At 53.9% G+C, this 26,516-nt stretch overlaps 1 protein-coding gene across 1 annotated transcript; it reads left to right on the top strand.

Moving 5' to 3' along the window:
- Window positions 1–638: 638 nt before the first annotated feature.
- LOC121168421 (protein FAM156A/FAM156B-like) lies at window positions 639–3,993 on the top strand. The gene has a single exon (XM_040998531.1). The coding sequence runs from the start codon at window positions 1,307–1,309 to the stop codon at window positions 1,940–1,942; it is 636 nt and encodes a 211-aa protein (XP_040854465.1). The 5' UTR covers window positions 639–1,306; the 3' UTR covers window positions 1,943–3,993.
- Window positions 3,994–26,516: the final 22,523 nt, after the last annotated feature.

Raw genomic sequence — 26,516 nt, 5'->3', positions numbered from 1 at the left:
GGTGTTGTCTCTGGTCCGGACACTCCTGAATAGGGTTCAGGCTATCTCTCCTGGAAGTTTTCGTGTGAAGTAAGCTCCTGGGTCCTCTAGGGTGGACCCTTGCAGTGGGACTGCTGAAGGCCCATGAATGCCAGGAAGCTCGTGGAGCTGGAAAGAAAGAGCCAGATGGGGCTGTTTCCCTCATGTGCTCACTGTGCCCTGTGGAAGTGGTCCAGGGCCGTCTCCTGCCAGGAAGCAGTCTGTCAGACTGCTAACATTTTGCTGCAAGCCCAGGAGGAGGTGGGGCCAGCCTGTGGCCCCAGCCAGCTCTCTGCGTAAGAAACAACACCTTCCTCCTCCAAATTACCTTCATTCCTCCAAATACTCTTACTTTCTGTGGCACCCAGGAGGTGAGGGCCGCAGGGAGACAGTCGAGCACCCATCTCCTGTGGACTTCTCTGCCCACCTGGGAAACCCAGACTCCCAGCCAGGCTGTGCCACATGGCTGGACCCTGCCCGCCATCTTGCCTTGCTTCTTCCTGCCTTGCATGCCCTGCTGTCCGAAGGTGGTAGACTGTCTTGTTCCACCTTCCACGCTCGGGCCTATCTGAGCTGCCACAGTCACTTCTGACAACAAGCTTCAGTGCTGAGTCACAGCTGTATCGGGTGTATTGATCATTTCAAAGAACCAGCTTTAGCATTCATTGGGATTCTCTATTTCTCATTTGTAATCCCTTTGTTGCTGCAAGTTGTAGTAAAGCAAATCCTCATTTACACGTGAGGTAGTTTGGAGACCATTTCCCCAGCCATAAGTAACTGTTTTCACAGGCCACAAAGCCCGTGGGTGACAGCTTCCAAGTCCCAGGCGCAAATGCCTGCCGCTTGTGGGAGATAGGCTTTCTGCAAGCGTGTGGAACATCCTAGTTACACATGACCCCTTCAGATTGTGCCTGAGACCGGGTTAGGAAAATCAGCAGGGAGTCTTTGTCAGTGAGTGCATCGTTTGAGGGGCCTGGGCACCTGGATGCGGTCATCGGTGCCAGCTCTGAAGCATTTAGGAAATGACCGAGCTCTTGAGATGCTCGGTCCGGAGTGGTCAGGAGCAGCCTAGGAAGTGGGTGTTATTCTTGTGAAATAGAAAGTGCCGGAACAGAAGCATCCCGTGAGATGACTGACTGTGGTTTTCTTTCTCCTTCGCCAACCTTTGCTGCAGTCTTGCTTCTGGCCACACTACTGCCCTGCTACCTTCCAGCTGCTTGAGATCCTCCAGCTTGACTCCCTGTCTGTTCACGGGCCGGGTGGAGCTTCCAGCCTGGACTAGACCCCCATGGATCCACCCCCGAAACAGAGCCCGGCGCTGGCTGCGGACGCCACCCAGACATCCACGGCAGAGACTTCAGGGGACGGCCGTGCCGCCTGTCAGCCCCCCTCCACAGAGCAGCTCGTGAGGGGCCTGGGGAAGCTGCTCCCCAGAGCCGGGCCCGGCCTCCCTGCGCCGCTCCCAGAGGGGCTGCTCCAGCAGCAGTACAGGGAGGGCAAGACCCCCCCGCAGAGGCAGTGGGACAGGCTGCCAGTCTCCCAGAGGAAGACGGCATTCCTGGGGCACCTGAGACGCAGGCACCGTGACCACATGGCACCTTACCCGGTCGCTAGGGAGAACAGAGTCTCTCCGTCAGGTGACAGAGCTCAGAATCGATTCCGCTGCGAATGTCGGTACTGCCAGAACAATGACACGAGTGTGTCTGGGCTGTGCAGGGAGAGGAGCGGGGCCTCGTGGGAGACCCTGGTGCAGGGCCTCAGTGGCTTGAGCCTCAGCCTGGGGAGCAGCCAGCCTGGCCACCTGCCCCAAGGGGCCCTCCAGCAGCAGCAGCTGGAGCAAGAGGAGAAATGCCAGCTCGAGAGGCATCAGGAAAGCAAGAGAATGTTCCACAGGCTGCTGAAGCAGTGGTTGGATGAGAAGTGAGGCTCCCAGGGCGGGCACCTGCAGGAATCCAGGCAGGGATGCTGTCCTGCCATTCCTGGGTGTGGGTCCCACGGGGGACCAAGCGATTTGGGGCTGCCATGGGAGGGGACCAAGACCTGTGTTTGGTCTGGAAATCCCACGAGCATGTGCTGAGATCTAGTCCCGGCAAAGGGCCGTGTCGGGCCTGTCATTTGTGGACGCCCTGAGGTGTTAGTGAAGGGCACTGCGTGCCGGCGGCCCCGCCTCCTGGGTTCTGACCCCCATGATGCATGTGTCACATTCCTGCTCGCGGTCTCTGTCTGCCCTGCCTCCTTTGTCACCCAGGCAGAAGGTGTCTGGGTAGTGTGACTGCCTTGTTGATGTGCCTGCGCTGTGCTGTGTTATCCGCTGCCTGCCGGGAGCACCGCTAGATCTGTTGCCGTGCAGTGTTATGCTGAGGTGCACGTTCAAGATCTGGAGCTAAGCAAGGCACAGGAAGGGAAGTGTAATTGAACTTGCTGGTCTGCTGGTCCCCCATTGTGTGGTCGTGTACACTTGGATGAGTTGAATGTGAGCAAACCTCTCCCTGCTCCTTAACCTTCGAGCAGTATTTGCCCTCGTGGGAATTTCTGTTGGCCTGTGTCACAGTCAATACTAAATAAATAGAATGCAGCTTTCTCTGTCAATGCCGGCTCGCGTCTTCTTAGACCTGAGACTGCCACGGAGTCCCCACCGGACCTCAGCAGGTGTCAGTGGGTCTGTGCCAAGTGGATTTTGCAACAAGGAGGAGGGCAGCACCTGTCGGCGCACAGTCCGGACATGCTCTGAGGCCCAGCTGCGGGACCGGCGTGCTGAGCTGTGAGGCAGTGCCCGGGAAGCGTCCTGCCATGGCGGGGTGGGAGGCAGAATCCACCCTTCCCTTTAGAAGACCCTGCGGGCTGGCACTGCGGACCTGCCCAGGCCCACACGGCCACCCTGGAAGCCTGGCACATGGAAGTGGCGGCCGGGAGCAGCAGTGCCGTGGCTGCTTCGCGAGAAGCAGAGCTTTGATGCTCTGAGGAAGGTGTTGGGCGTTGGACTGGTAGCTTGGAGTCTCAGGAGGTGGGATGACCTCTTGCTTTTCTTCCCCTACAGAGTCCTGCCATGTGTCCCCACTGGGTGGCCACGCCATTCCTCTGAAATAATTCTGCTTTGTGTCAGTGTGTGTTTTTAGGTGGGTCCCTGAGCTGCGCGGCTTCCCAACATCTGCGCCTCCAGCCGACACAAGGCGCCCGAGGACAGGTGAGTTCTCCGACATGCTGAACTTGGGTGTCTGCTGAGAGCTCCAGGGTGAAGTGCTCCCAACTGCAGGGCACAGGGCACTGCCGGGGGATGTCATGTCCGGAACTCTGGGGTGCAGTGCAAATGGGCTTACCTGGCACTCATAGCCAGGCTGCAAGACACTGTGCTGTCTCTGACATGTCCTGGGCTTCCCGGTGTGTGGGGTCACTGCCTTGCACGTGTGAGCTCCTTGAGTCCACATTCCCCGCCCCACTCGTCACTTGCCCTCTCACCACAAGAAATTGGCAGGCAAAGGCCAGAGCAGTGAGCAGACTGCCCGGGTTTGCACAGGTGGAACAGGCACACAAAGGCCACAGTGGAGGCCAGCCTGGGCCCCAGCTAGCCTCTGTCAGGACTGCCAGGGCAGGACGGCCAGCCAGTGAGGAAAGCGAGCGGAGCACCCGGTCCTTAACCCTGCTAGGTCAGATGCCTAGCCATGCCAAGAGGCACATTAGAGGAACGGCAATGGGAGGCAAACCTTCAGAGATGGGAAAGAGATCGGTAGTTGCCTGGCCTTCCAGGTAGTCCTAGGGATGGACCACTGGTGAGTACCAGGGTCTTTTTGCAGGGAGAGACTGTTCCAAAGCCAGACTCTGGCAGGTGCACAGCTGTAAATTTTCTATATCGCTGTATCGCATCCTTTAGCTACATGAATAGTAAGACGTGGCCATTATACCTCCAGTAAAGCTGCTTTTCTACTGTACTGCCCATGTGAAAAAAGGCATGAATAGGAAGGTGTGGAATTGTTTTCTGTGACAGTAAAGAATCTCCCCTCTCTTTGAGCGTTCTTGGTCCTGCCTACATTTCCGGCATCCTCCATGTGTACTTGAAGCTGCAGCCAGACACAGCCACTTGCACATCTGGGCAGCAGGCATACTGGTGAGTGCTCTGTCTCTATGTATGTCGTGTGTGCATGGACAATTGCAAGTCGCCACCCTTCCACTTCCCGTTGTGGTTCCATGCCAGGCTCCGGGACCCCATCCTGCATCCTCTATGCCCGTACATGTTTATCTATTCAGGAACCCAAGGACCAGGCTTCAGTTGCCATGGAAACCAACCTCAGCTTAGCTTCCACCTCTGTACACAGGAGGACATCAGAGTGGGAAGGGATGTTCTCAACCCAGAGGGGCCCGCCTGAGCTCAGTCACCCAGTGGGAAAACAGCAGAAAAACAGTATGGTTTCCAAGACAACCAAATTCCAGATGCCTGGGCTCCATGAGGCCGCCTCCCTCCCCTTGGCCACCTGGGAAATGGGCAGTTGTGACATGAACACAGCCCTGAGCCCTGGAAATGATTCCTAACATGGCTGTACAAGATAATTAAGTCAAAGACAGTTCTTGAAAGAAAAGGCACCTAATGCAAAATGTTCAGATGCAAAACAACAAACCGTTAAAAATGGAAAATAGCGCTTTTAAATTTTTTAAAATATTTGTGACATAGGTATGGGAGTTGCACACCCATTGAAGCCTCTGAGTGGGATGGAGAGGAATGAGGGTGGGGGAGGAGGTGGGTAAGAGGACAGACCCCACCCTCCCTCCTGTGACAGTGGAGGGGGCGGGCAGGAAGGGGAGGGATGTTGTAAAACTCCTTGCTGCCAGATCCCATCAGCGCCAGAGGACACAGCCGGACCCCAGTGTCATCCCAGAAACCCTGAAGCGGGGAAGGATGTCTGAGGATGTTACTTGAGTAGTCTTGATTGTTCTTAGATGATGTTGGATTGGTTGTAGCAGAGTGAGATGCCACTTCGCATGTGTCCATGGCCTTAGGTGGCCTTAGGTGCTTGCTGAAGCACTTGGCCTGTGGTGTTTTTCAACCTGCTTTGTTTCCATCATTTGGTGAGATGTCCAGGGTCCTCTGTTGAATCAGAAAGACCAGCTCTCCTGTTGTTCATGTACATCCCAGTGTTGCCTACTCCTGCACACAGTCAGTCCTGCAACGTGTGGACAGGGCCAGACCATACCTCAATGTGCTATTCCTTAAGGTTGAGGATCAGGTGGACTGGCCTGTCAGGATGACCCAAAACCCCATGACAGGCCCACTCCATGTCCTGGCTCTTTCACAGGCCAGTAGGTACCGCGACTTGGAGCAGCCTACACCCTGCCCAGCTTGTGGGCTGGCAGGTGCTACTGCCTAGTCAGGAGATCCCTAAGAATCCCAGTCGAAGGCCTAGTGGCTAAATCCTCACTTTGCAACTGCCGGCATTTCATATGGGTGCCGGTTCGTGTCCTGGCTTCTCCACTTCCTTCCAGCTCCTGTTTGTGGCCTGGGAAAGCAGCAGAGGGTGGCCCAAATCCTTGGGCCCCTATTCTCCCAAGAGGGACCCAAAAGAAGTTGCTGGCTCCTGGATTTGTATCGGCTCAGCTCCAGCTGTTGTGGCCACATGGGTAGTGAACCAGTGGATGGAAGAGCTTTCTGTCTGTAAAATCTGCCTATCAAATAAAGAATAATAAAATACATCTTAACAAATGAATCCCCCAGGTCCTCCCACAGACCCAGCATTACACAAGCTGTTGGACATTGTGGCCTAGTAGGGAGACCCCTCAGTACCACCACTGGTCCCCCTCCCTACCCAGCTCTTCAGTGCACCTGCAGGTTCTGGGGCCTAACGCAGGCCACGCCTCCTGACCCAACTCCCAAATGCACCAGTGGATGTTGTGACTCAGTCATGGAGACCCCAAGGTCTCCTTCTAGGCCTGTCCTTAATGCCAGCTCTCTGAGGACCATGAGCTGTTGTGACCTGCTCTGGTCCACCCCAAGCCCCAGTATTCCTGTACACCTGTGGGTGTACAGTACACCTGTGGGCATAATGGCTAGGCCCAGGAAGATCTCAACTGGCTCACCATCAGGCCCCGCTCTCCTGTGTGTCTGTGAATCAGAGGGTGTAGTGGTCGGTCGGGAATGCCCCCTAGGAACCCTCATCAGACCTGCTCCCTCCCAGCTCTCTGTTGCTAGTGGGTGTGTTGGTCTAGCCAGTGGAAGCCCCTGGCATTCGTTATGACCATGTCAAACAAGCCTCCAGTGGCCCCTGTTCTGGCACAGCACTGCTCTGTGAAGCAGGGCCTAGCCTTTCACCAGCCCTACTATGGTGCGCAGATCAGGGGGAGGCTTCCACTGGCAGTGGTGTTCAAAGGCTAGAAAATGGCATTTTAAATCAAGAAAAGTTAACCCTCAGCCTCTCTTTGTGCTTCAGAACTGGCCTGTGCGTGAATTGGCCACTGTATGTTTCTGAAGGACAGATGCAGGGGTGCCATCTGCAGAAATGTGGAGACCAGGAATGGGGCCCGAAAGTGCAGTGGTTTTCAACTCCACCTGGGACACCTGGGTCTCAGCTGAGGGCATGGAGCCGCCCTGCCAGGGCGCCCCTCCTTGACACCATCCACAGACTTGTCACTGCACCACCGTGCTAGAGACTCTGCAGATCCCAGTGGGGATGCTAAAAGCCTGCCCTTGCTGATGTGCTGAGGGACAAGGCCATAGCATGAGGAATGCCGGAAAGACTAACACTCCACATACCCTCCTTGCCACACCCCCATGGAGACAGTCCCCCAACACCTTGCTTCCTGAGCTGTTTGGTCAGAACTGGAGTCTCGGAGTTTCTGAATGACATTGTGCTCCTCTGGTCCCAAGGCTTTGGACCACCCTGTACTGCTTTCCCAGGCAACAAGTAGGATGCTGGATAGGAAGTGGAGCAGGCAGGACCCGAACCAGCGCTCAAGTGGGATTCCTGCACTTAAGTTGAGGGTTTAGTTCCCAGGGACTTTCACAGCACATGACAGTGTCATTTTCAAGGTGGGGGACACCCACGGTCCCCTCCTCACAGTGTGTAGTGAGACCAGCACAGACACAACCTCTGCTCACGACCCATTTGGAGGATCTACCAGGCAGGAAGGCCTCACAAGAGACTTTCCACATGCCTCTGGCTGCGTGGAAAGTAGAAAAAGAAGGTGGGGGAGCTTGTTTATTTTTGTTGCCAAGACAGATCTGCAGAGAGAGGAGAGGCAAAACTTCCATCCACTGCTTCCCTCTCCACACAGCCCGGCAGCCAGAGATGAGCTGATCCAAAGCCAGGAGCCAGGAGCTTCTTCCAGGTTTCCCACGTGGGTGCAGGGTCCCAAGGCTTTGGGCCGTCCTCCACTGCTTTCCCAGGCCACAGGCAGGGAGCTGGATGGGAAGTTGGAGCAGGTGGGGCATGAACCAGCGCTCTGTGAGATCTTAGCGCTTAAGGAGGGAGGATAAGCCAACTGAGCTATTGTTCCTGCCCCTGTGTGGCAGTGTTGACTGGCCTTTTCCAGAATGTTCTAGGGGCACTCATGCAGTGCTGAGGACACCCCGTGGGCATCCTTAGTTCTCTGCTTTCAGCAATCCTGTGCGTGGCAGTGCCTACCCATGACAGACAAAACAACTTGTGGTTTTGGAGGGCTTGGGGAATCTGAGTGCAGATGCTCCCAAGCCCTGGCGTGGGGGGGCGCTGTGGCTATGCTGAGATGTCCCAGGTCCAGTGGTGTTGTGGGAGGCCATCAGCATGCAGGGCACAAGGATGAAGTCCCCTGTGTTGGGAAAAGGCCCGGGGTCTGAGGTGGTCAACCAGGATCGTGGGTAGCTTGGGCAAGCTCAGGGCAAGGAAGCCAGGAAGAAACAAGGTTTCAGAAGAGCACCAAGGGCAGGGACCCAGGTAGAGCCCTGGTCAGCTCAGAACTGAGAGCATGGTAAAGGCAGCGCTCTCCATCCCAAACAGCAGGGGCATGAGGCCTTGGCAGTGCGAGACGACCTGTGCATTGAGCTGGGAATGCTCCCTGCAGGTGGGGTATGCTGGGGACTTAGAGCAGGAGGGAGAGGGAACCACATGAGCCCTGTCCTGCAGTCCACACTGGCAGGAACCCTGGAGAGAAAGGGGTCACAGTGGCGGCATGCTAGAAGCAGTGGGCCTTGCACTCTTCATTTCCTGTTCCTCTAAAACTCCTGGAAAGCACCAGCTGCAGGTGCTAGCACCTGGGGGGGTCCTGAGCAGGGGCGACTGCACGCACAGAGGGAGCCAGGGTGAACGTCACGGGGATTCCTGGCAGCTGAGAATGACGGAGCAGGGCGGCCGGTGGGGTCCCAGGAAGGTTGGAGCATCGCTGTGGCCCGCAGTGCTGAGGTGGACCCGCGGTGGGCTGTGTGGTGTGTGGTGCAGAGGGGTGGGGAGACAGCCCATCGCCCACAGAGAAGGCCTAGATGGTTGCTGTGAGCAAATCCATGGTTGAGTGACCTCACAATGGAGTGCAGTCTGCTGATAGATGCAGGAAGGCCTGGTGCAGGCGATGGCGTGCATGAGCAGGCTGGTGGTGAGGGCGGTGGAAATGGGGGCTAGTGCTTGAGGCTGAGACCGGGTCCTCATCCCCGTGTCCTGGACTGCTCTGCAGATGGTGTGTCTGGCCTAAACAGGGGGCTCCAGCCAGGACTGTGGAAGCCCCAAGGGAACTGTCAGTACCAGAACGGGGTTCCTTGTCTGTGGCCCAGGCAAGGACGGGATTCGAGTCTCTGGCCAAGGAAACCCTGGTCAAGAGTGGGGCCTCCCTGAGTCCTATCTGGGGACAAGGAGGCAGTGCTTGTAGGCCCTTGTGGGGAGGAGCAGAGGCTGAGGCCTGAGACCTGTGATCAGAGCTCCCTGTGGATGTGGCCTCTGCGGAGCTGGGAGCCACAGCCTGAGCCCACGCAGGGCCAGAAGGGGGTGCACATGCCCTAGTGCGTGAGACAGGGAGTGCAGGGAGCTGTGTGCCTCTGGAGATGCAGAAGGAATGTCAGCTTTCCGCAGCCCCGTGGCCCTGCACACGCACTGGGAAGGCAGACGGGGGCAGAGCCATATGGACAGAGTGCAGAGAACACAGGGTCACCTGGGCCCTAAGACTGCGCATGTCTGATGGTTCATGTGTCCCCTCTGACTAATCCGGTCCCGTGGGGGTCTGTCCCCATAGAGTGTGGACAGTAGTGGGAAGAGCAGTGGGGTGGTGTGCACCCTGGGTTACTACTGCAGTCCCGTGAGTGGAGTGGTCCACTGCACTAAATCCTTCATGAGCCCCAGGGAACAGGCTCATGCAGGGTTTCTTCCCTGCCACTTTGCCTTTCCGGGAAGAAAGCAGGTTGCATGAGGCTCTCGGGTGCCCCTGTGATGCAGGAGGGGTTCACACTGTGATGGTGCCAGCACCTCAGTGGTCTCTAAGGAACAGTTCCCCTTGTTTCCCCGGGTCCCGCCATGATGCTGCCCTGCGTGCTCATGTCCGGCAGGTGCACCTCACATTTTGTCCTTCTTGGTGTGGTTAGAATGGCACGTGCGCTAGCTGACTCAGCCTCAGCCGCCCTGTGCTGGTGTCTGCAGCCCCTCTAGGTCCAGGTCTCATCCTGCATCCTCCCCTGCCCAGGGCGGTGCTCTGCACAGCCTCGGCTGTGCCTCAGCTGCACCTCACCTAGCCCTCACCAGTTAGGGGCCCTTGTGCAGGTGGGAGCCTATCTCTTGAATCAGTGGCTGTCCACAATCCTGCCTCAGGAAGGCAGCCCCTGGGACTCCCCTACCACACAGCAGGAACCACAGACTCCTCCAGATGGCTAGGAGGGGGCTTCAGCAGTTCATGGGAAAACAAAGTTGGTGATAGGATTATGTGAGTGCAAACAATACTGCAGGTTATGCATAGCTTTCTCATTCTGCATATTGCTGGTGAGCTTTGGAAGAGCCAACACACACTCTTGCCCACGGGGGTGCTGTTTTTTCTCCAAACTGAATGGCCCTCAGTCTCCAACATGTGGGAGTCCAATGCTGTGTGGGGCTCAGGACCACTTCTGTGCCATACTGTGCAGGCAGTCAGTGCCTGTCACTGTTTGAGGACAAGGACGTGCCACTTGAGGATAGAATGAAGCATGGGCTTTAGTGATGTTTCCCTATGGAAAGCTGTGTGTGAGCCTGGCAGGTGCAGATGCCCAGGAAGGGGCATGGCCTGGGCTCCTGAGCCCGTGAGCAGAGCAGGGGCCTGGCCCAGGTGGGAGTGCAGAGTCAAGACAGAGGCAGAGCCCACCAGGGAAGCCTGGGGTCCGCACTGTGAGCATTGCCGCCATTCCCTCCCGCAGGAGTCCTCAGGGGAGCTCACTGCAGGGGCAGGGGTGCTGGGAGTGTGGGGTGTGGCAGTGGTGTGGGTGGGTGCGAGGCCCCGCGAGAGGACGGCCCTTCATGGGCATGAACAAAGCGTTGATGACCCAGCCAGGCTGTTAGCTGTCGGTCTGTGAGGCTGAGATGGTCTCAAGAGCAGCTTGTCAATCTAAGCGGGACACAGCCCCAAAGTTGCAAGAGAATTGGGTAGGTGTCCATGCAGACTTCTGGAGGAAGACTGGCAGTGGCCTCAATTGCCTCTGTGCGCAGGCCCGGGATCCGCCAATCCGCGTGCAGCTCTGTCCTGGGCGGGTGTTTCCTGTGGCGCTGCGACTTCCTGCGTCCATTACTAGGGTTCCGGGTCGGAAGTGGAGAGGCTTGTGGGGCGACGCAGGGTCTTGCAGACCATCCCTGGGAGCCCATGTTGGTACCTCGCCTGCCTTTCTCTTTCTCCGCCTGGGCACATCTCCCGGCTGTAGTCAGGCAGGGCTGTAGTCGGGGGCGCTGCGGTGGATGTTCCCGTGGTGTCCCTTGGCGCTGGGTTTCTCTGGGCAGCAGGTGGCGCTGTGGCTCCGCCCAGCACTGCGTCCCCTGTCCCCCCGCCCTGCCTGCTTGGAAAAAACGGCGCCGACGTGCTTTCTAGCCTGCAGGCCTTTCTCTGCTTCCAGAGGCCCCTCTGGGAAGGTTCTGGCAAAACTCCTTGGCCAGGGAAGAGCGCTTGCTTTGCTTCTGCCCTTTCCACAAGTGTGTAACTTCATGTCCTTACAAAAACTTGGTGCACATCATTTGTTCTCTAATATCACGGGCATGCTGCACTGCTTCCTCGCCTCCTCTGTGTGGGTCTGGATTTCCTCTGAACTGTTTCTCTGCTTTCAGAAGAAAGCTCCTGTTCTTTGCTCCCCAAGTGTTTGCCAGTGGGACTTGTGGTGCCTGTGCTGTGGCCTTAGTCACTATGAGTGTCCTTTCTTGTTTTAGAGGATTATATATATTAAAGATTTAGTTATTTTTTTTTTTACTGGAAGGGCAAATCACATATACAGAGAAAGGAGAGCACTTGTTTTTAAAGATTTATTTCTTTATTGGGAAGGCTGCCAGGATTGAGCCAACAGACAGCTAGATGCAGAACAGAGAAATGACTTTCTTAATCTACACTGCGGCCATCATGCTCACTTCCAGGATGAAGCACTGTGTTTCAGAATGCACACACTTTTTTTATACATCAAAAGAACCCAGGTGTCCAATACAGCTTCCATTACTCCTTATCTTATGGGAAACTAGCAGCTCTTAGAATAGTTTTTCTTCTGATAACTAAACAAAAATAAACAAAGAGAAGCCCTTTTTAGCTTCTTCTTTTCGAATTTATTGTCATTTTATCATACAGTCCATAGGCCCTGGGATTGCACTTGCACCCTCTCCAAGTCCCCCTGCCTGCCATGAGTTCCCCTGTATCATTACTGTAATATAGTTCTTCACACTCAGTCAGATGTCCATCATTACGGGCATGGACAATGGCAGAGAGTCCAGCATCCTATCGTCAAGAAATAGTGAACAGTTTCATTGGGAGTCCATCTTTAGTCTGAAAGTAGAGATGCATACTGCATTGTATCCTCACATCTAGATAGGATAGTCTCCATTACACAGTTAGTGAACATCCCCTTAAATGAAAATCTACAACACAAAATCAACAACAGGAAGAAAATAGACATTTATAACACCATGAAGTTAATACCATACTTCTGAATGTGATAGTCTCCATTACACAGTTAGTATACATCCCCTTACATGGAAAGCCACAAAACAAAATCAACAACAGGAAGGAAGAAAAATTTTAAAAGCCACGAGGTTAAATAACATGCTACTGAATGACTAATGTGTCACTGAAGAAATGAAAAAGAAAATCAAGAATCTTCTCAAAGAAAATGCTGCTGCTGTATAATCTATAGGTCAGTGTGGAGTTTAATGAGAAAGTGTTTCGAAGAGATGAAACAAAAAAAAAATCAAAATCCATGAGATGTAGTTTCCGCTAATCTTTGTTGGTGAGATGTTTCCTGTAGGCAATAAATAGATGAGTTTTCTTTTTCTCATCCAGTCTACTAATCTATGATGTTTGATTGATGAGTTTAAGCCATTGACACTCAGGGTTAATATGAATGGGTGGTTGTTTGGTCACTTTAGCAATGGGTTGTTCATTGATTTAGTCTTCTGTTGTTATTTTACTGGGATGTTCTTCACATTTGCCTTTTTAAAAATTTTTCGTACACTTTTGCTTTTGTTTTAGTGGGTGCTATTCCTCTTGTATGTCAAGAAAACATCTTGAAGTATCCTTTGTAGGGCAGGTTTGGAAGAGGCAAATTCCTTTAACTTTGCTTTGCAAGAGTTTTTTTTCATTGTCAAAGACAAAGGAAAGCTTTGCTAGGTGCGTTATCCTGGGCCTACAATTTTTTGCTTGTAGAATTTGGAATATGTCTCTCCATTCTCTCCTTGCCTGTAGAGTGTCCTATGAGGGGTCTCCTGTGAATTTAACTGGCATTGCTTTATATGACAGTTGATTTTTTTCATGTGCAGATTTAAGAATCTTTTCCTTATGTTCTACTGAAGAGAGTTTGATTATCATGTGTCACAGTAAAGATTGCTTTGGTCAAGCTTGTTGGGAGTTCTGTGCCCCTTCTGGATGTTGTTTCCCAATTCTCTCTCCAGATTAGGCAAATTTTCCCTTATTATTTCATCAAGTAAGTTTTTAAACCCAGCTTCTCTTTCTGCATCTTCTGGGACTCCCATAGCTCTTATATTTGGCCTTTTAACGGTGTCTTTCAATTCCTAAATACCTTTTTTAGCTTGCCTGATCCAGCTCTGCTTCCAGCTTTTTGTTTGTTTCCGCCTGGTGACAGGAAATATCTTCTGATTTTGAGATTCTTTCTTCTGCCTCCTTTGTTTGATTTTGGAGACTCTCCATTGTACTTTTACTTTGCTCCGCTGTATTCTTCATTTTTGAAATATTAGCTTTCGTTTGACTCATTTCCTGTGTGACATATTCCTTAAATTCCTTGAACTCCCATATTGCGTGCTTCTCAGTGTTGATAAGAAGCTTCATAACTAGTGTTTTGAATTCTGTATCCCCCATTTTCTTGAGTATTCCCCAGTGAATTTTGAGGTTGCCAAAGACTTTTGCTCCTTTGCAGGGGGAGTTTTCAATAATATTCATTGTGCCTTTGTTTCTTTTGGTCATTGTCCTTCTGGTTATCAGATTCTTCTCCTTGGGGCAGGTTTCTAAGCTCTGTTACCCACAGGTCTACAGTTCGATTTTATTTATTGCGGTTGGTACGTGGCTCTTTGTTTGCAGCCACTTGTGCCACTCCCTCCAGCAAGTTCCAGTCGCGTGCCGAGGCTGCTCTTTTGTCTGTACAAACTTTCTCCCACTTGCGCTTGGAGCAGGTCCCAGGATTAGGGAGACACCAGGTGTCCTATATAGCTACTTGTTGGTGATGCTGATCTTGCCAGAAGCTGTTGGCTGTTTGGTCTGAGTGTCACAAGGGCATATTTTCACCCCTACGATGCCAAAGTTGGTATTATTTTCCCCGTGAGAACAGTGCAATACACTGAGTTCAGTGAGTTCTCTGCCAGCTCAGCACGTGCACAGCTCCCTGCTGTCTTCATAATCTGAAAAGTTTTTCTACACTGTACAAAATGGCCTGATGTGCCACTACTAGAATTCTTGATCTGCTGGCCATCATGTCTGGGGGTTACCGGGACCTGTCTTGGGTGGAACCTGTAGGATGCCACATTGTTGCAGTTCACTGAGTCAGAAATGAGTTCACTCCCAGCTCAGTGCATGCGCAGTCCTGTCCCATAACCTTTGCTTCCCTACACAAAATGGCACCTGATTCGGCTCTGGGGGGTGGGCTGGGCTGGGCTGTGAAATCCACCCTGTTCTCACACTGCCCGTCTGGGATCTGCTGCTCTGTCTCTGCTCCTGGTCAAATCAAACAGACCAGCAGGACAGACAGTTCTTTGTCTGGGTTCACCTCCTGAACTTCCAGTAACATCCCTTCCCACCTTGTTAATGGGGAGTTCCAGCTGCTGGTGGAGTTCAGATCATGGCTTGCTGAGTGCTGCTGGGGTATTGGTCACTGCCACAACACATCCTGTGTCCACGCTTTCCCATACATGTCAGTCTCCAGGTGCCCTCTGCTGTCATTCTGTCCTCTCCTATGTCCTGGAATGTGCCCTCTCTGATTCACACTGGCTAATGTTTCTTCGCCTGTTTGAATGAGTCCTTACCCTATTCTGCCATCTTGATTCTCAGGAGAGGACCTTAATACAGAATCTTGGTACGGTTTGATCCGTTATTTGCAACTCGAGGAAAGCAAGAGGAAAGCATACTGCTGAGGCCAGGGAAGCTCCCTTCTGTTACTTTTAACCTGAGGCAGAGAACAGGGGATCAGGTCCGTTAAGTGTGGTTCCAAGGTTAGTCACAAACCCAGGTGTTCCTGGCCTGTGAGTAGCTACCACGTCTACCTATGCAACTCAGCTCCTTGAAAAGGAGATTCACACAGAGAAGGAGCAACAGAACCCTCTTGCATCTGTTGGTTCACTTCCCAAGTGGCTAAAATGGCCCGAGCTGAGCGGATCAGGAACCAAGAGCTCCTTCCGTCTCTCCCACGTGAGTGCAGGGTCCCAAGGCTTTGGACCATCCTATCCTGTTTTCCTAGGCAACAGGTAGGGAGCTGGATGGAAAGTGAAGCAACCAGGACCCGAACCAGGGCTCATTTGGGATTCTGGCACTTGCATGTTGAGGATTTAGCCACTGGGCCATGACGCTGGATCCAGAACTATCTTTAATCTGCTAGTTCACTCCTCAGATGGCTGGGGCTGAGCCCATCTCCAGCCGAGAGCCAGGAGCTTCTGGTCTCACAGGAGGGAGCAGGGTCCCAAGGTTTGGGCCATCCTCTACTGATTTCCCAGGCCACAAGCAGGACACTGCAGGGCAAGTAGAGCTGACAGGAAATGAACTGGCACCGCTGTGGGATCCCAGGACTTGAAAGATGAGGCTTTAGGCATTGAACCATCATGCCAGGACAGTGTCTGGGTCCTTTGGGACTGTCCCTGGGTCTTTGTGTAAGAGATGCAGAGAGAGACAGGACAGGAAGGGAAGGAACCCTCCCCCCACAGAGCCAGCACTAGTACCACTATTGACTCTGGCTGTTCATTCAGGGGGGTTTAAACATTCTGAGGGGCAGCTTTCCATCGCCGCCTCTGTAGGAAGCTCAGGCTCCCACTTAGAAAAGTCATGCAGACCTTTTGGTGTAAAAAAGTCTTACACAATGTTGAACGTTTCTGTGACGAATTCACAACACAGCCACTCTTGACGCACAGAGCAGTGCCCCGTGCTCTCCTACAGGCACCGCCTGAGCCGTGTGTCTGTGTCCCTGCTTTATGCTGAGGACGTGGAGGGGGAGCTGGCGCTCCCTCGGTGCCTGGGGAACGCTGTGACATAAGCAGACACTCCCGTGTCCAGCACTGCTGCCTCACACACGTGAAATCCAGCTTTGCACAGCCCTGGGTGTGGAGCTGGCAGTGGGCTTTTACGAGATCATGTGCCCATTGGCGTGAGGTCAGCACTGGCCTCTCATGAACAAGGCTTGGTTTCCTTGCAGCAGCCAGGTTAGTGAGCTCAGATCTTTGCAGGGCCAACACTTTTCCTTTTGTGTCCATACAAATCTCACTGAGGTTTCAGTGAATAATGAAGCAAAAATGTCTTTGGAAGCCGTACCGGATCCCTGCTAGTCGCTCCATGTTCAGAACAACCTCCGTGGTGTTGGCTGACTTGGCACAGGGTGCACTGCCCCAGGTGCAGTCAGTTCCTACAACTGAGACGCGGGGTGGGTGTTTGCATTGGTGGGCGAGACCGCTTAGTGTCTCTGTGTCCCTGTCACAGGCCGGGGTCCAGTCCCCGCTGTGCCCCGATGGCAGCTTCCTGTGCTGCCCATCCCGACAGACGAGTGACGGCTCAGGCAGTTGTCACTCCCGTCACCGTGGGGCTGCTGGCCGCTGGCTCCCGCCCGGCCCAGCCCTGGCTTTATGCCCCTTTGGGGAGAGGTCTGTCTGTCTTTGAAATAAATGAGAGTCACGAATTATAAGGAGCACACTGAATTTGCAAGGCATCCGGTGGTTACTGTGTACACCAGTAAAAGTTGCATTTTTCTGGGCTCCCTGCCTTCGCTTTTGGGGTCCCCCAGGCTATGGGGGGAGTAGGAGCCGAAGGCCAGCAGTACCACGTAGGAGCCTGTTATGTTGAGTTAGTGGACTGAGGGCCGGCCTCCTCACCTGACAGCAGAGTTGAAAGCAGAGCCAGCAGAGCAGAGTGTTGGTCTTTCCACCATCTGCTGCCACTTGTGGAGCTGCTGGGAAACCTCATGCTGTGATGAGCAAAGCTCACAGGGCTATTGACACACGAGGCTTCCTGTCCATCCCGGGCACTGAGGGGGAGCTAGAGGACAGATGGTGTCCCAGCTGAGTCCACAACATGCACATTATTCGCTGGGTGCGTGGCTGATCACGGTTCACTTCTCCTGCTCGTCCGTGCGTATATCCATGCGGGAGAGGCTGAAGAGAGAGGAGCAAACATTGCTCCTGCTCACTGGTTCACTGCCCAGATGTGCATAATGGCCCGTGCAGGGGAGCCGGGCCCTCCATCTGGGTCTGCTGTGCTTGCAGAGGAAATGCGATCACTGAAGCCACCATCGCCTTGGCCCACAGGTGTACCTTAGCAGGAAGCTGGAGTCAGGTGCCAGGGAGAGGTATAGAACCCAGGGACTGGGCCTGATGCGGGAGCCTAATGGCCAAGCCCTCATCTTGCTGGCTCCAGATTCCCATGTGGGTGCCGGTTTGTATTCCAGCTGCTCCACTCCCCTTCCAGCTCCCTGCCTGTGGCCTGGCAAAGCAGTCAAGGACGGCCCACAGCCTTGGGACCCTGCGTCCCTAAGGGGGCCCGGAAGAATCTCCTGGCTTCAGATCTGGCCATTGCAGCCACTCGGGGAGTGAATCAGCAGACAGAAGGTCTTTCTCTCTGCCTTCCCTCCTCTCTGTATATCTGATATTCCAATAAAAAAGAAATAAATAAATTTCATTTAAAAAATTTTAAAAAAGAAGCAGCCCGGGACTGCTGTCCTCCTGTCCTGGGATTTGGATGTCTTACCTCATAGGCCCACACCCACCACTATCATACTTTCCATTTCAGTTGTTTTGCTTTTTATTTGTTTGTTTTTCCCAGCGGCGTTTCCAGTCTTTAATGGAGATGTTTTGTCCACTTTTTCAACATGTATTCCTAGGTATTTGCTGTCTTGACGGTGATATTTTCATAGATCTTCTAATTTCTTTAATGCTTCTGATTGATTCGAATCACTTCTTCCCTTGCTACATTCACTGTTGACTTCAAATTATGTTTTATAGTCTGCAGAGGTCTTTAAAGTACATAAAAGGACAAGAAGGCAAATTAATTCTATTGCTTTTCTGATTTGAGTTTTTTATTTCTTTAAAGAAGCAAAGTTTTGGCCCCTGGGCAATGGCTAAAATGCTCACCTTGCATGTGCCAAGAACCCATAGAGGCACCTGTTTGTGTCCCAGCTGCTCCACTTCCCATCCTGCTCCCTGCTCAGGACCTAGGAAAGCAGTAGAGAATGGCCCAAAGCCTTGGGACCCTGCACCTGCGTGGGAGACCCGGAAGAGGCTCCTGGCTCCTGGCTTTGGATGTGCTCAGCTCTGGCCATTGTGGCCATTTGGGGAGTGAGTCATCAGATGGAAGATCTTTCTGCCTCTCTCTGTGAAACTTTCTCTGTTTGTAAACCTCAGCTGTCTTTCCAATAAAAATATATAAAGTTTTTTAAAAAAACTAAAATATTTTATGATTTATTTTTAAAAATTACAGAGAAAGGAGAGAGAGATTGAACCTCCATCTGCTACAACCCCCCTTGGCCAATATGACTGGGCTGGGCCAGGTCAAAGCCAGGGGCTCCTTCCTGTGCAGGTGAATTTCTGCACAAAGAACCGTTGGTGACACCGAGCCTGTTTGTTCAGGACTGGACTGCGAAGGGGGCTAGAAACCCAGGATCCCCAGGGACCACTGTGGCGTTGTGCCCTGCACTGTCACCCAGCTGTGCAGCCCTGGGGCCTTCCCAGTCAGGAGATCCACAGCCGGACATGGCTGCGCGGCAACAGAGATGGGGGCACAGAGTGCACAGTGCCTCGCGTCTCCTGCAGCCATAGCCCAGCGGGAACATTCCTGGCTCTTCTGCACCTCTCCCATGTGGAAGAAGTCAAATCAATTGGGACTTAAGGGGTCCTGCCCATCACACCGGGGCTCAAAGGGGCACCTTCAGATCTGGTCCTGGTGCCCACATTGTGTGGCTAGTCCTGGCAGGCCCAGCCATGAGGCGCTTCCAGCTGCCAGGACACAAGCTAAGCCCTGTCTGGTGACATCAGGTGCCTCCATCGCCCCCTGAAGCGTGTGCTGCCATGGGCTTCATGTGCACTTAGAAGGTGGCCTTGGTTATCATGGGTCTGGGGCACTTCAGAGAGAGAGAGGCCACTGGTGAGCTCCAAGGACCCTGTCCCGCCCACTCGGGTCACACCCAAGTCCCACCTGTGATGTGCACCTACACAACCCCACACTGCAGACACCTGAGGTGCTGCTCTGTGGCTGGGCTGATACCTGGGCTGGGAGCAACAAAGTGACACTAATGGACATGGTGCACTGTTTTTTTTGTTTTTAAAGATTTCTTCATTTGTATTGGAAAAGCAGATTTACAGAGGGAGGAGAGACTGAGAAAGATCTTTCATCTGCCTTGTCACTCCAAATGGCCACAACCGCGGAGCTGAGCCAGTCTGGAGCTAGGAGCTTCTTCCAGGTCTCGCATGTGAGTGCAGGGTCCCAGTGACTTGAGCCATCCCACACTGCTTTCCTAGGCCACAAGCAGGGAACTGGAAGGGAAGTGGAACAGCCAGGACAGGAACCAGGGCCCTTATGGGATCCCAGTGCTTGCAAGGGGGAGGACATGAAGGAGGAGGAGGCTGATGAAGACCAGGGAAGCCGGGCTTGGGGGGTTGGGCGGTGTGACCTGGGCAGGAAATAACCGTACCAGCTGCCAGCTCAGTGAGGCTAGCTAGGGAAGCCAGGGCTCTGCCAGGGAAAAACAACCCTGGTAGACAATGTGCTGACCCCTGTGGAGGCACCACTAGAGAAGGCCCATTTTCAGCCCAGAGGAGCCAGGAGCAAACTCCTTTGCTGGGATGCCTGCCAGCACTTTTTCCAAGCAAGAAGGGCGGGGGAGAGCCGGGCAGCTGTCCCCATGGTCCCACACTGCCATCCAGCGGCCAGGGAAACTGCGGGCCAGGCAGTGTTCAGCAGTCCACCTTCCTGCTGTTCCTCTTGACCCACCACCCCAACTACAAGATGTGGAGAGCAAAGTGGGGAGAAGGAATGGGGATGGGCCTGGCACTGGCTTACAAGTCACCAAAGACCGGTTCCCGTGCACATGATGGCCTAGCTCCACCCGGAACCCACAAACAGCTCCCGGAAGTGGCAGTCTTAGGCTCAGGAACCCGAGATGGTGATGGCCTGGTAGGGACCTGCCCGTTCCCAGCCTGCCTGTGGGCAAAAGGAGGTTGCCACCTGTCTTCCTCACCAGAGCCCCAGGACATGCCTTTCAGTTCTAGCAGGCAGCATGCCCAGGGCAGGGACGGAGGAAACTGCTGGACCAAGGCCCTCGGGCCTGGCGGCTTCTATCTGCACCCTGCAGGCCTGCCGGGGCCTCTTCCGGGCCCCCCTCCCGGCCCCTCTCTTCCTGTGCTGTGGCTTAAGGTGCAGGTGTGCAGGAATGAAATGCTTCCAGATGACATGGAACTGGCTGGAAGGACCTGTCCAAAGGAGCCGGCCCGGAGGGCAGGGAACACACCTGCCCTCGGACCCCGTGCCCTCCCCTCAGTCCTGCTGGTGCACTGCCCCCTTCAGGATCCTGTCCTGGTCCTCCAGTCCTGCTCCTCCCCGAGGGTTTCCCCATGGGACTTACACTTTGGTAAGGCACCCAGGTCTTCTGACAGTTTGCTGGTTACATGCTGCTGGAGCGGAAGTAAGCTCACTGCCTGTGAACAAGGCTTTCCTTTCTGTTTAGCTTTTCCTTTGCCTTGAAATATTGTTACTGGTTTTTGGTTTTAATTTGTTTGTGTGTGCACATTGGCTGTACTCTTGATGAGCTCTTTGGCGGGACCTCAGATCAGTACTGCACATTGGAAATACAGGGATCCCGCGCTGCGCTGGAAGTGCAGGATGGGGACTGCAGGGCCGGGGCAGAGGTGAGCAGGACCAGGGCCGACAGGCAGGAAGCCCGGGGTTTGAGTGACCCCTTGGCAGGAGCGTCCAGGGCTGTGGGCCCCCCTCTAAACACTGCCCTACAGTAGTGTGCAAGTCCACTGCTGGTCAGCGGGGTCCCATCAGAGGCACCTGTCCCCAGAGTTGTTGGTGTGCGCAGAGAGGAAAGGAGACAGTGGGGCCTGCCTTGGGAGGCTGCTGAGCTGGCTGCTGAGGCCCAGTGTGCGGCTGATGAGCACACAGGCGCCTGGGACCATGAGGACCTGGCCTGAGGGCTGACTGTGTCGGCAGGAGGACAGATACACAAGTTTTGGAACACTCAGCAATAGGACTTTTTAGAGTTATTTTTAATTTTTATGGGAAAGGCAGATATACAGGGAGAAGGAACGACAGAGAGGAAGATCTTCCATCAGATGATTCACTCCCCAAGTGACCACTACGGCCATTGCTGCACTGATCCAAAGCCAGGAGTCAGGAAACTCCTCCAGGTCTCCCACATGGGTGCAGGGTCCCAAAGCATTGGGCCGTCCTAGACTGCCTTCCCAGCCCACAAGCAGGGAGCTGCATGGGAAGTGGAGCTGCCGGGATTAGAACCGGCACCCATATGAGATCCTGGCACGTTCAAGGCTTAAAGGTGAGGACTTTAGCCGCTAGGCCACATCGCCAGTCCCAAGAGTTCTTTTTAATTTTTATGGGAAAGTCAGATATACACGGAGGAGGAACAACAGAGAGGAAGATCTTCTGTCAGATGATTCCCTCCCCAAGCAGCCGCAATGGCCACAGCTGTGCAGATCCAAAGCCAGGAGCCAGGAGCTTCTGCGTCTCCCATGTGGGTGCAGGGTTGGATGTGTTGCCAGGCTCGGCTATGAAGCCTTCTAGAATCTGGTGGGAAAGGCGCCATTTTAGGAAGGCACAATTTGCACTGCTTTACAATGCCTTCTGGTTCAGAATGACCCCACCCCAGCAGAGACCTGCCTGGACCAACATCCTCACACCACCATCACGGAATATGACTGGAGGCTCCTGCAGGGCGAAGCAGGAAGGGCTCAGCCTGGCTTTCTGTGCTAAGCCCTGACTGTCCTAACCTTGGGATTCTGCCCTAACCTTGGACTCTGGAATTCCATCCACTGGAGGGATGAATCTACCCAGGAAGGTCCCTGATGCCCACCTAAGCTGGTGCAGTTGGTGACGAGACCCCTGTGCAGTAGAAAATGCAGGTGCCTGGGGGCCGCTCCACCCGACCCCAACCTCCCATGCCACCCCAGGGGAATGGCCAGAACTGCAGGGCCAGATGGCACCAGGCCCCAGCAGCAAGCTACACCCCAGTCTTGGCCCCAAGGCCTGGCTCCCAGAGTAACAAAAGGCCCCTGTATTTTCCCTTGGCCTGTTTTTTTCCGCGCAAGAAGGGCGGGGGAGGAGGAGGGCCACGACTTGGCTGATGCCGCATTGCCACCTAGTGACCAGAGAAACCCGGGGCTTCCGGCCCGGATGCGGAGAGTAAGAACACAAGCAGCTCCACGCTGGGGCGGCCGAGGGGCCAGGCGGGCAGGAGGACTCCTGGACACCTTAGCGGCCTGGCTTCTATTGTGCCCCTAGAACCACAGCCACTGGAGCAGAGCGGCCGGCGCCTCCCGCCAGAGCGTGCAGCCAGGAGGGAAGGGCCACGGTCCCCAGGAGGAGGCCAGGTGCCATCTCTTGGTGCTTCTGCCTGCTCCTGCGGCCCGTGTGCTGCCCACCTTCCCGGCAGCAGGCCTGTGTGCTGCCCACCTTCCCGGCAGCAGGCCCGTGTGCTGCCCACCTTCCTGGCCGCCGAGCTAAGGAAGGGCCCTTGGCAACAGGTCTGCTGCTGGAGCGCCATGGGGTTCCATGCCGAACTCGGCACTCTATCCCGGTCCATTGGACGCGTACGACTGGATTTTGCTATGCTCCCACGAAGGGGCCATTTTGGGAGACCTTTGCACCGATCCTACGTTCATTTCGTGCTCTTGCTTCCTAGCCCCAATGCTTCCCTTGCCTCGCCCCGGCCGGCCCGCCCACCCCCGCTGGATGTCTCAGCCTGGGATCAGCAACATGGCGGACAGCAGGAGACTGGCGGAGCTCAGCAGGCCCTCCGTTTCTGTGGGCGCTAGATGGCAGTGTTGCTCCGTCCCGTCCGACTGCCAGCGCTCCCCCGCCCTTCCTGCTTGAAAAAAGTAGTTGCCAACTTTATTTTCTTTTATTTATTTCATACAACTTGGAAAATGAAGTTCCACTTTATGCCTTCCCACTCAAACACTGCTTCCCTTTGCATAAATCGTTTCGGTTGTTTTTATTTTTATTGTTTCTTGCTTATTATGAGGTTGTTTGTTTTACTATCAGTGTTTTGCACTTTGAAGTATTTCATCACAGCCTGTATCTTGGCCTAGGTTTCCTCTCAGTTGGTAGTTTTGCTTCTCTGAAATGTCCGTGGATTCTTCTTTCCAGGTTTGGCACCGGGGTCCTTGCCTGGAGAATGTGCTCACGGCCCGTGCGGATGCTGTTTTATGACACAGCGCTTTCACATCTTTTTCTCCGTACAGCTGCTCGTTCCGCAGGCTGGGCTCACATTTCCCTCACTCTACACAGCTCAGCTTGACATCTGAGAGGACTGGTTCTTTTGTGTCCTTGTTGCAGGAGTGGCTTCATACAAGGCTGACAGTGCAAGGCCTCTTTTCCAAATTCGCACTCATTCCTGATCCACACAGCACTGGCACTGCTCTGCTGCCAGGGCAGTAGGGGCCTGTGTCAGGAACACATTTTAAAAGATTTGTATATTTTTATTGGAAAGGCATATCAGATTCACAGAGAGGAGAGATGGAAAGATTTTCTGTCCACTGGTTCACTTCCCAAATGGCCACAATGGCCAGAGCTGAGCTGATCCCAAAGCTAGGAGCCAGGAGAGCCTTTCAGGTCTCCCACAGGGATGCAGGGTCCCAAGGCCTTGAGCCGTCCTCTACTGTTTCCCAGGCCACAGAGAGCAGGGTGGGAAGTGGAGCAGCTGGGGCAAGCACCAGTGTCCATATGGGATCCCAGTGCTTGCAAGGTGAGCCATTAGCCATTGAGTCATCGCACCAGATGCCAGGAACAAGGCTTACCAGCTAAGACTCTTGGGCGACAGCCCCCCAACTTCTCACCTACCCCGCTCCCCATGTCTGGCAGGCTGGCATCACCTCCTGGCTTGTTCCACACCCTAGGAGGCAGGGATCAAGGCTCCAGGCGTGGGGTCTCTTCTACCCATAGCTGTCCTCCATGCTGGTATCGGTCCGGTCCTGGTTGTAGGTTTTTGGAAGAATGAACCAGCTCATGGCTCACTCTCATGCACATGTTCTCGCTCCTTCGCTCGCTCTCTTGCTCTCGTCCCCTCCCCCTGTTACCAGAACAGTGGGTTTTTTCCTCAGAGTGGTAAGCGAACCAGAAGAAGAGGGAAGGGGAAAGCAGCTCCTGAGAGAAAGCCAGGAGATGGGGGGGGGGGCCTTGAAACGAGAGAGGGAGAGACACCAAAGGACAGAGGAGGGGTCTTGGGCTTAAGCCTTGCCTGACCCCTCATTGTTGGGCGGGAACCCACAGGTAAGATGTTCTCCATTGGTGGTCTCTTAACCAGTTGGAAATGGGTGGGCAGTGCGTGTTGCACCCACTTGAAGGTGTGGCCAAGATTTCAGCAAGCTTGGACTATCTCACCCCACACACACACATACACACACACACACACATGCTTTCTCTTCCTTTTATATAAGTAAACTTGTAAAAACTAAAGTGAAATCAGAAAACCACCAGTGGCCAAATTGAACCTCCTTACTTACTAACATGAGGTCAGGGCACAGGGCTGAAAATGCCCACCTGCCCGGGGCCGCAGGGCCTCTGCACACCTGTGCGCAGCTCAGGGGCCTTTCCAGGCAAGAGAGCTGGCAGCAGAGAGCTGGCAGCAGAGAGCTGGCAGCAGAGAGGCGGGTGACACTTGGGCACTGAGTGTCCCTCATCTTCTATAACGGGGGGGGGGCGACGCCTCTGGTCAAAGTGTTGTTTAAGGCTTCCATTCAGAAATACCAGCTCTGGTCCTGCGACTACAACTGCAGGTGAGGCTTGATTGAATACTTCTAGTCCAGACACCTGGACTCAGTGGCTAAATGCTCACCTTGCAAGTGCCACTAATTCAAGTGGGCTAGTGGGCTACTCTTTTGTTTTTATTGCAAAGGCAGGTTTACAGAGAAAAGCACAGAGTGAAACATACTATCCGATGGTCACTCCCAAGTGGCCACAACTAAGTTAAGCTAATGCCAAGCCAGGAGCTCTTCTGGGTCTCCCATATGGCAGCAGGGTCCCAAGGCTTTGGGCTGTCATGTCCTGCTTTCCCAGGCCACAAGCAGGGAGATTCAAAGGAAGTGGAACACCCAGGATACGAAATGGTGCCCATATGGGATCCAGAACAATGCAAGGCAAGGATTTTAGCCATGGATCATGGTTCTTATCCTGGCTGCTCCTCTCCCATCCAGTCCCTGCTTGTAGCCTGGGAAAGCATTAGAGGATGGCTCAAAGCCATGGGACCCTGCATCCATGTGGGAGACCTGGAAGAAGCTCCTGGCTCCTGGCTTACAGCATCCCTCTGTAAATGTGCCTACCATTGGAAAATAAGTAAATATGTATTTTAAAAAGAGTGAAATGGAATACAACTTCAGCAGGCTCCTTGTAAGTTGCCGGACCCATGTCAGGACAAAGGGACACAGCCTGGAGCACTCTGCCTCCTCTACTCAGCTCCAGCCTCAGTTTCCCTAGAAATCACGCAGACAGGAGAATTAGAACAAAGTGCATCAGCTGTAAATAAACTTAAAGAATACCTTTCCAATCTAAAATGAAACAAACAAATAATAACCATAAATCTGGAGCCAGGACATCCTCCCCACAGGAATGGGCTTTGTCTGGCTGCAGGACACAAGCTGAGCTCCTGCCTGCTCGGCTGCTGGAACCCAGAACCCCGGAAGCTCACACTGTTCCCAGCCTTCCCTTCCATCGCTGGAAACCAGACAGGGGCCCTGTTCTGTCACACTCAGAGTCAAACCCTGCTTTCCTGCCCCCAAGCCCCGCCTGTAGCAAGAAAACCACCTGCACCAATCAGGGCCTGTGTCATTTCTCCACCAGCAGCCTGGGGAAGCAGCCCTGCTGGGTGCTCTTCTGTGACTCAGGGCTGGAGCAAAAGGAAAGTGAAGCCAAGGGAGTCCTAGGCCAGCAATGCCTTGTTGTTGTTGTGTTGTTCGTTAAGATTTATTTATTTTTATTGGAAAGTCAGATCTACAGACAGGGAGATCTTCCACAAAGGCCAGAGCTGTGCTGATCCGAACCAGGAGCCAGGAGCTTCTTTTGGGTCTCCGTGTGGGTGCAGGGTCCCAAGGCTTTGGACCGTCCTCAGCTGCTTTCCCAGGTCACTAGCAGGGAGCTGGACAGGAAGCAGGGCCGCCTAAACACGAATCGGCGTCCATATAGGATCCCGGCATGTGCAATGGCTTTTTCACAAGGGGGCCTGTGACATGGGGTTTAGGGTTGGTGGCTTCTTATCCACCCCAGCTCTAAATCATTGGTAATTCTGGAAGACACCTTACTGTGTCCTAACAGGAACTCTCATGCAATATCTGGTGTATTAAAGCGATGTTGAAGCGGTGATGCAACTATGACATCTTTGAACCTGCAAAGTATACCGTTACAGGGGAAAGCTCTGGCTTTGTGAGGGCAGGAAAGACTAGGTGCTGGGGTCCCTCCCCAACTCCACCGGAGACACCGCTTACAAC

Source organism: Ochotona curzoniae, unplaced genomic scaffold (assembly GCF_017591425.1).
Source record: "Ochotona curzoniae isolate NIBS_2020 unplaced genomic scaffold, NIBS_Ocur_1.0 contig_1274, whole genome shotgun sequence".
In the NCBI taxonomy this organism is placed as follows: Eukaryota; Metazoa; Chordata; class Mammalia; order Lagomorpha; family Ochotonidae; genus Ochotona; species Ochotona curzoniae.
Note: the sequence above shows the minus strand (reverse complement) of the source record. Positions and strands in the feature narration are given on the sequence as shown.